The 10,000-nt window shown below is 43.9% G+C and overlaps 1 protein-coding gene across 1 annotated transcript in view; it reads left to right on the forward strand.

The window, feature by feature from the left end:
- Positions 1 to 10,000, forward strand: part of cfap65 (cilia and flagella associated protein 65) — a 47,490-nt gene that overhangs the window by 10,942 nt on the left and 26,548 nt on the right. Inside the window, exons 9-12 of the mRNA XM_063213020.1 lie at positions 5,651 to 5,848; positions 7,587 to 7,900; positions 8,425 to 8,494; positions 9,905 to 10,000. The exon at positions 9,905 to 10,000 is cut by the window's right edge and continues 42 nt beyond it. Coding sequence (XP_063069090.1) covers positions 5,651 to 5,848; positions 7,587 to 7,900; positions 8,425 to 8,494; positions 9,905 to 10,000 — 678 coding nt within the window. The remainder of the gene's footprint in view (positions 1 to 5,650; positions 5,849 to 7,586; positions 7,901 to 8,424; positions 8,495 to 9,904) is intronic.

The raw sequence follows: 10,000 nt of genomic DNA on the forward strand, positions 1-10,000 counted from the left end.
ACATTATACACACACACACACACACACACTCACACACACACACACACACACACACACACACACACACACACACACACACACACACACACACACACACGTAAAGTACACACACACCCATAAACTGATTAACGACACCAGCAGATAAATAACAAGAGCAGACAAACAGGATGGGATGCATTACAGATAAACCTACTGCAAGTGGCACATACAAACAAAGAAATGGGAGGAAAAAACAAGAAGGATGGTACAGTAGCTCCCCATATTATATAGCATTGCAATAACTACCTACTATGAAGCTGTTCACACGTATCCATACACAGTAAAAATTTACAAGGATTTCAGAGTAATTTACTGTGAAATCTCACAGTTAATTACTCTGATGTTCTGGTACACTATGCTACTGTGATGGTCACACGGCACACAGCAAATTAGTCTGAAATCATTGTGTCACTTGCCATTTCTCACCTAACTTGCACATCACAGTATTTTACTGTGCTCTTCAAGGATAACCAGCATGACAAAGTGATAAACTAGGAAACATCACAGTAAACTACTGTGTGGGCGGAGTATCTATTAAATTATTAGTGCATTGGGGCACAATTTCAGTCATAGACAGGTTGGGCTCTTCATTACAATCACACCTTTCATTGACATTTTCAGCAAATTATTTCATTCTTAATGTCTTGTGGTATACATGTATACACCCATCATCAGTTGACTACTTTATCCCCACTCTCTGTCAAGTAACAGAAGAATGAGCTTATATATATTGGGAGATATACATGACCATCTTCATGACGGTGGGAATATGGTCATTTTTCTTGTGTACCACTTTAAATAGTACAACCCCTACAATAAACACAGAATATAACAAGGAGTAATATTTTGAAGCACACTTAAGATATTCCTTCTAGATAAATGGCTCTCCATAAGTGCATTGCATGATGGGACACGATCTGAAGCACGTATGTCCTAAGCCCCTCCCCCTCAGGTTGCACATATTGACATGAGGAAGTGAGAAAAAAGGAGATGACCAAGCATGGGAAGACATGTAGCAAACAAGAAGTTGATGACTAAATAGTTTGTTGTAAATGTCCATGAACTGTCTGAAGGCCCAGATTGTGCTATATGGCAGTCTTGGCCTAATGGTTAGGGAGGTGGACTTAAGTTCAGAGGGTTGCAGGTTCAAATCCCTCCAAACCCTACATTGCCCTAGGGACAGCAACCATTATTGTATATTTGTATATCACTTTGAGTAAAGGCGTCAGCCCTCAACCCAACTGACATGCCTTCCCATTGAACTTTCGCCCACTTCAAGTGTGTAACAATATCTTACTGTGAACTCACAGGGAGTTACTGGCTACTAATTGCATTCATTTCACAGTAACATACTGTGATTTCGTCATATCACAGTTAACTACTGTAAAGGTGTCAGCCTTCAACCCAACTGACATGCCTTCCCATTGAACTTTCGCCCACTTCAAGTGTGTAACAATATCTTACTGTGAACTCACAGGGAGTTACTGGCTACTAATTGCATTCATTTCACAGTAACATACTGTGACATTCTGCCATAATTTGTTACTGTGAAATCCAGAGAGACTTTTCATCATATCACAGTTAACTACTGTGCTGTTATAACAGGTGTTTCCTTCCTCTAGGCCATGATTGGGTGCATTATGTGGCTGCCTTGGCCTAATGGTTAGGGAGGTGGACTCAAGATCAGAGAGTTGCAGGTTCAAATCCCTCCTAACCCTACCCTAGGGAGTGTAACCAATGTTGTGTTCTGTATGTCACTTTAGGTTGCTCCTGGCCATGATGGATTATAATTACTAATTGTCAGGCCTAATTAGAAGGTCTATGATAGGACATGTTGCTAGTTATACTTCCATTAAATGAAGTTGCAAGCAGTGTGTTACACATACACTTTTAAAATTAGCACCTGCTAATGCTTTTGTCTTGGATGTGCACGCCCAAACTCCAGCATCCAATTTAAAATCAGAATATTGCCACCTAGTAAACAAAATTAGGCTATCTTGTGAAGTGCCATTGCACAATTGAAAGTCAAATGTTGCATGACATGATTGACATTGCCTACCATCAACCAGGAACAATGGTAGTGCCCAATCAATCTGTCAATTAGTACCTGCCCTCACTTCAGTATATAGGACTGTTACACGTTCATTGAATTACTACCTGCAGCTGCCACATGCCTGATTACTCTGGTCACATGGTTAACTTTCACCTCTATATAAACTCAGACTGTCACAATGCTTGAGTTGCTTGCCTAAATGACTGGTTCGCTGGCTCTCTGTCCGGCTTGTTGGTTAGTGAGCTAACTGACCGACCAACTGACTGTTTGTTGGCCAGCTGGTTGGCTGGCTAACTGACTCTTTTGGTTGACTGTATGGCTGGTTTGTTAGCTGGCTAGCCATACAACTGACTTCTGTGTGTTGGTTAGTTGGCTGACTAACTGAGTGTTAGTTGGTTAGCCGGCTTTTTGGCTGGTTTGCTGACAACTGACTCTTTTGGTTGTTTGGTGGACTGGTTTGTTGGCTGGCTAGCTACAGTCCCAAGAAAAAGTTTGTACACCCTTTGACATTTCTTACCTTTCTGTTAAAATTGGTCATAAAACATGGTCTGATCTTCCCGGAAATCACAAGAAGGAACAACCAGAGTCTGCTTTAGCTAATTCAACCCAAACATTTACAAGTTTTCATATTTTCATTGGCCATAAGATGTAAACATTCACAGGACAGCAAGGCATAAGTAAGTACACCCTAGCATTCAATAGGTTTTAACCCTAAATTAGTCGCAATAACCTCAACCAGATGTTTCCTGTAGTTGCAGATCAGATTAACAAAACAATCTGGATGTATCTGGTCTCCCTCTTCTTTAGAAAACTGCCTCTCGTCAGCAAGGTTTGTGGGATGTCTGGAGTGCATAGCTTTCTTGACTTCATGCCATATAATCTCAATTGTTTTTTGTCAGGGCTTTGACTGGGCTATTCCAGAATGTGTATTTCATTATTATGAAGCCATTCTAATGTCGATTTGCTTCTAAAGTATGGGTTGTTGTCACATTTCAGCACCCATACTCTTGTGTGCTTCAACTGTGTGACAGACTATCTCACTTTTTTCTGTAAAATATCTCGATAAACTTCTGAGTTCATTGTTCCACTGATAATAGCAAACTGAAAAGGGCCTGAGGCAGCAAGGTAGCCGCATATAATGATGCTCCCGCCACCATACTCAAAGGTGGAGATGATGTTTTGGTGAAGGTGTGGTTCTCCAGTTCTCCTCCAAACATGACATTGTGTGTTCCCCTGAACAATTCAACTTTGGTTTCAACGTTGGTCTACAGAATATTTTGCAGTAATTCTATGAAGCATATAAATGCTTTTTCGCAAACCTCAAAGGTGCAGCAATATTTTTTTGGTCAGAAACCCCATTAATTTTAGATTGGCAGAATGAATCCCATTTTTAGCTATTCTTGGTTACATCTCCTCTTCTGAGTATGGTGGCGGGAGCATCATTATATGCGGCTACCTTGCTGTCTCAGGCCCTTGACAGTTTGCTATTATCAGTGGAACAATGAACTCAAATTTATTGTGATATTTTACAGAAAAAACGTGAGGAAGTCTGTCACACAGTTGAAGCACACAAGAGTATGGGTCCTGAAATGTGACAACAACCCATACTTTAGAAGCAAATCGACATTAGAATGGCTTCATAATAATGAAATACACATTCTGGAATAGCCCAGTCAAAGCCCTGACAAAAAACAATTGAGATTATATGGCATGAAGTCAAGAAAGCTATGCACTCCAGACATCCCACAAACCTTGCTGACGAGAGGCAGTTTTCTAAAGAAGAGGGAGACCAGATACATCCAGATTGTTTTGTTAATCTGATCTGCAACTACAGGAAACATCTGGTTGAGGTTATTGCGACTAATTTAAGGTTAAAACCTATTGAATGCTAGGGTGTACTTACTTATGCCTTGCTGTCCTGTGAATGTTTACATCTTATGGCCAATGAAAATATGAAAACTTGTAAATGTTTGGGTTGAATTAGCTAAAGCAGACTCTGGTTGTTCCTTCTTGTGATTTCCGGGAAGATCAGACCATGTTTTATGACCAATTTTAACAGAAAGGTAAGAAATGTCAAAGGGTGTACAAACTTTTTCTTGGGACTGTATTTAATTGGTAGTGAGTATTATGGTAGCAGGTATCCTTATTGGTGTGTTGCTTACTTGATAAAGAAATTTCAGGTTTGTCTAATTATGCTCAGCCAGAGTATTCTATGCACACAGGTTAATGTACTATCATCCACGAAACTACAATTATTAAATGGTAATAATATTGCACATATTGCAGAAACTTGAGTTTCTCTGTGGTTATGGATAGTTCTGTCTATCAATTCATGAGCGCAGTGTGATGGACTGGTTCCATGCCACAGTTGTCTCAGTCATGGTGGGGAATGGGAGGTGCCACAATAACATGGTAGCTACCTCTTTTGTGGTGATGAATGGAGGGGCGGGATCATGGTAGTGTGGGTAGGGTGACAGTAACTTACTGTGGTGTGGCCACAGTAAACTACTGTGAGAAGATCACAGTAAACTGTGAGGATGGCCACAGTAAACTACTGTGAAATGAATGCAATTAGTAGCCAGTAATTCCCTGTGACATCACAGGAATATTTTTTACTGTGTAGATAGTTTTTGAAAAGGTACTGGTTTTTGCCTCTTGTTCAAACGTAAATGGAGTTTTACAAAGCGCATTTCAAAAAGATATCCGGACGCGTGTAACAACCTGCTACTTTCTGTGGATGTATGATGTTCATTATGTCTTGAAGTTATATCAAATCTTCAAGTTTCTTATGTTTCAGACATGTAAATGTTTTTATGTTTTATGTTTTGTTTTGAAAAGTTTTCTGATGTGTCAGCTAAAAGATAAAAACTTTTGCATGTCTGAAACAAAAGATGTACAGGATCCAAGATCCGGTTCCGGCAGGATAATAGGGTTTTTCAGACTATCCGGATCCGGCAGGATCTTAAGCAGTGGATCCGGTATCCGGCAGTTAACTAAAAATCAGGATCTGGGGCTTCTCTACTTTTTACGCAGCCTAGGCTTTTCAGTCAGTCTTTCACGACCCCAATCGCTGCATAGAGTAAAAGCCCTTTGGAAGTAGCCGTTGAAGGCAGTGTGGCAGTAAGCCAATGAGTCCTAAAAATATTTTGTGCCAACGTAATGAAAAGGGCCCACGTGTGCGAGTTAGCTATGTGTTTCAACCCTTTCATAGGATCTGGTATCCGTTTCCGGATCCGGCAGGATCTTAAGCAGTGGATCCGGTATCCAGCAGGATCCTAAAAATCAGGATCCGGTGCATCTCTATCTGAAACAAACGAAACTTGTAGATGAACTTGAAGAAGATGTACTTTCTTGTGGATAAAACTTGGATTTTTTTCGCACAGCTGGCAGGTACGTCGGAGATGGCCCATGGGTCACTCAGCAGACAACTCCCGCACACTGACCTGTTTTACTTTAATGAACGACATTTCGGCACTAGACCTTCATCAGGCAATCTCTCAGCGAAATCGTCAGTGTGCGGGAGTTTTTTCAAGATGTCTACTTTCTTGTGTTTGTCAGGATCCGCTGTTCCTGGACGTGATTGGCACGTGTCACTCGGAGCTGTTGAAGCCGATGGTGCTGCGCCCGCGTCACCTGGAGGTGTATCGCGAACACCTGAGCAGGGGCCTCACCTGCTACCCCCCCGACATCCTCAGCAGCATGCTGGCTCAGGGCAGACTGCAGCTCGACCCGCAGGGGGCACTCAAGATACCAGAGGTGTGGAGTGGGGATCACTGTGTGTGTGTGTGTGTGTGTGTGTGTGTGTGTGTGTGTGTGTGTGTGTGTGTGTGTGTGTGTGTGTGTGTGTGTGTGTTCACAGTGTGTGTGTGTGTGTGTGTGTGTGTGTGTGTGTGTGTGTGTGTGTGTGTGCGTGTGCGTGTGTGTGCGTGTGTGACTCAGCGCCATGCTGGCTCAGGGCAGACTGCAGCTCGACCCGCAGGGGGCACTCAAGATACCAGAGGTGTGGAGTCAGTGGGTAACACTGTGGGTGTTCACAGTGTGTGTGTGTGTGGGTGTGTGTGTATGTGTGTGTTCACAGTGTGTGTGTGTGTGTGTGTGTGTGTGTGTGTGTGTGTGTGTGTGTGTGTGTGTGTGTGTGTGTGTGTGTGTGTGTGTGTGTGTGTGTGTGTGTGTGTGTGTGTGTGTGTGTGTGTGTGTACTGTTCTATCATTCTCATGATTCTCCTCCACTGCAGGACCTGACATAGGAAGAAAGGTGTGTTCCTGTGAGTGAGAGAGTGTGTGTGTGTGTGTGTGTGTGTGTGTGTGTGTGTGTGTGTGTGTGTGTGTGTGTGTGTGTGTGTGTGTGTGTGTGTGTGTGTGTGTGTGTGTGTGTGTGTGTGTGTGTGTGTGTGTGTGTGTGTGTGAGAGAGTGTGTGAGTGTACAAGTATATTTTGATTGTCCTTGTGTGTGTGTAAGTGTGTGCGTGTATTCTGTAAGGGTTAACGTTCGGCGAGAAGGTCGCTACCGTGGAATAGCAGCACGACAGAGAGAATCTTTAGACCCCGACGCGGAGCGGAGGGGTCTTGTTCTCTCTGAAGTGCTGCTATTCCACAAAGCGACCGACTCGCCGAAAGTTAACCCACTTATTATATGGATATACTTAAATGATTCACACATGGCGGGGACATTTCTTTAGACCTATTTAATGTTAAGATTGTTGCTGCGCAAAACAAAACAGTGCCGTTGTGGAACACGCTAGGCAACAGCTAGGTAGCCAGGACAACAGGTGTTGTCTATCACAGCAGCTGATTAGAGTGACAAAAGACCGGACCCCCTGCGGAGTGATATGAAACATTCGCTTTAGCCACTGACTTGTATACAAGCCAGTGGCTTTAGCAGTCTTGTTGCCATTGACAGCGGTAGCCAGGACACGTGCTGTCTATCACAGCAGCTGATTAGAGTCTTGTTGAAAAGTCGCTTTAGCAGTGAAAAGTCTTGTTGCCATTGACAGCGGTCTGTTATAGACCAACCCGTCCGTTATCGAAAAATAACAGACGTCCGAACGTTGGGGAGCCCCGTTGAAATGAATGGAGCATTCGACAGATGACGTCACAACCATATAATAAGTGTTGATATTGCCCCACTCCCTCTTCCCTGCAGGACCTGAGCCTGATTGTGCGTGTGTGTGCATGTGTGCGCACGCAGCGTCTGTGCACTTTGTATTTGCTAGTGATGTTGGCTATGATTATATCTACTTTTGAAAGTCGCTTTGGTAATAAAGTGTCTGTCAAATGCAATGTAATGTAATGTACCGTAATGTAATGTGTATCCTGTGATGTCATATCCTCCTCTCTCCTTTCCCCCACCGCATGCAGGACCTGACACAGGAAGTGGCCCTCTGCACGAGTGTTTAATTGTACCTATGTGTGCATGTGTGTGCGCGCACATGTGTGTAACCTAACCTGTGATGTCATTTCCTGCTCTCTCCTCTCCTCTCCGCCACCGCATGCAGGACCTGACACAGGAAGTGGCCCTCTGCGTGCCGCCGCCGACGGCTAAGACGCCGATGGACGAGTACTTTGTGTCGGAGACGCCGGCGGGCAAGCGTCCGCGCAGCCAGACTCCGCCCCACCAGCCCTGCTGCCACGTCTGCCTCAGCCCCCCCGAGCTGCTGTTCTACGACGTCCCCAACTCACGCCACCTCACCCTCACCAACCACACCAAGGGCAAGCTCTGCCTCTTCTGGACCCCCGGGGGGCCCGAGTCGCCCTTCGCCGTCACCCCCGCTACCTGCACCCTGGGGCCCCTCAAGACTACAGACTTCAGGTGCTATACGTCTTGTCATTTGGTTTGCCTAGCTGGTTATTTTGATGTTGTTAAAATGTTGTTGTTATCATTATCGTTAATAATATTAATTTTAACCACCTGCACCCTGGGGCCCCTCAAGACCACCGACTTCAGGTGGTGCATATCTTTATTAGCCTGGTTTTACCATACCACATTAATTAGTTTGTGATTCATTTTTGGTCTGGATCCTCTAAGCCCTTGAGTGCTTTGGCAGGAGGAGTGAGCTCAGCTCTGGTTTGAAATGAGTGGTAACAAATCGCAGGATGACAGTTGACGTTCATGACGTATGTTGTTATACGCCCAAGTGCGTTCGCTTATTGGCCGGCCGTCTGGTGGACAACTAAACCCTCCCTAGAGAAGTGTAATCAGACCACTTGTGAATTATGAAGTAATTAAAAATCTGAGGCACTCTGAAGTGAAGTTAAAAGTCCTTTATTTTTCTGAGTGGGACATGAAATATCCTTTTATTTATTTGTATTTATTGTATTCATTTTGCCATCCAGGGTGACCTATAACCCTCAGCAGGCCAACACCGTCCACGCTGCCCAGCTGGAGTGCTTCGCCATCTACAAGGTAGCCCACCGCAATGCATGATGGGTAGACTCGGTGTGTCACAAGCAAAACAGTACTATGCTGCCATTCCATTTCCATTTCACTCTCCAACTAAAACTTTTAGATGTAGTGTTTATACTGTATATACTGTTTATACATTTCTTATATACTGTATGGAAATATACTAACCCCAGCTTGCTCCAGGGACTGTAACCAACACTCTGTATTACAAGCAGGGCTTCGAACCGGTTCAAGGAACGAAAACGAAAACCAGGAACTTTTTGTATTTTACAGTGAACATAAACGAAACCGGAAACGTCATTATTTTTTATGTTCTGGAACGGGAACACTTATTTAAAAATAATGGTAACCAGTTAATACCGGTTAATACCGTTCCTCAAACAAAAAAAAAAAGTCATTATTTTCCTGCGCACGTTACCATGACGGCTGAGGTTCACGTCCTGTGTGACATCAGACATTCTCTGACTGAATGGAGAGAGAGCTTTAGATTACAAAGTCTTCACTCCACATCTTAATTAAGAGAAACCACTGTCATACAAAAGGACAGAGTTTGCATTGCATTATTGTAAGACATTGCAGGGAAGCGCGTGTAAAGCGCACCGACAATGTTCTGCGTTATTGGGCATCCATGGCCGCTTCAAATACAAACTCACAATGTCCATCATAGTGCTCCTCGTGACCCAAGTCAGCGTGGAGTGCACATTTTCATCATTGAGGTTTATTCTCTGCTTCTCCGCTTAGGTCGTCAGTGAAGGACAAAATTCTGGAGGATATTCTTTTCATCCGCTTGAATAAACAGTTTTGAATGTAGGCTGACTCATTTGCACTTCCGTCTTTCTTGGTTAACGTCAGTTAGGCCTATGGGGAGTAATCAGCTGACAGGAACGAAATTAACCGTTCCGAGAACAATATTTTTTGGTTCTAACCGGTTCGGGAACGTCAATTTATTGGTGGAACTCAGAACCGGAAACGTTATAATTCCGTTTCTGTTCGGAACGGAACGTTTGGAAAAAAAATAACGGTTCAAAGCCCTGATTACAAGTTGCTTTGGATAAAAGCGTCAGCTAAGTGTAATGTAACATTGAATATCATCTGTGTGCTGGAGGGGCTGAGGGAATTCTGTTGGTCTACCACGGTGGTTCTCAACTTTTTTTTTTTTTTTTTGAACAAACGCTCCCTTGACCTAATTATAAGCCTAACAAAGTCCCCTTGACCTCCTCATAAGCCTGCCAACCACTCCTTAGCACTGACAAATTAAATAGATAGACTGATGCACCTCAATTGTATGTGCCCCTCCTCTTAGCTGTATCCCTTTCAGCGCCCCCTGAGGGCTCCCTAACACCCCTTGGGGGGCTGTAGAGCCCCTGTTGAGAAACACTAGTCTACAATATCTGTGGTGGTGTGCTGCAGGTGCTGCGTGATCATCACCTGACGGAGGAGGTGACTCTGTGTCCCCCCTGGTGTGTGACGGTGCGCGTCAGTGGACACTCCTTCCGGCTCGGACAC

This window comes from Engraulis encrasicolus, chromosome 13, assembly GCF_034702125.1.
Source record: "Engraulis encrasicolus isolate BLACKSEA-1 chromosome 13, IST_EnEncr_1.0, whole genome shotgun sequence".
Lineage (NCBI taxonomy): Eukaryota > Metazoa > Chordata > Actinopteri > Clupeiformes > Engraulidae > Engraulis > Engraulis encrasicolus.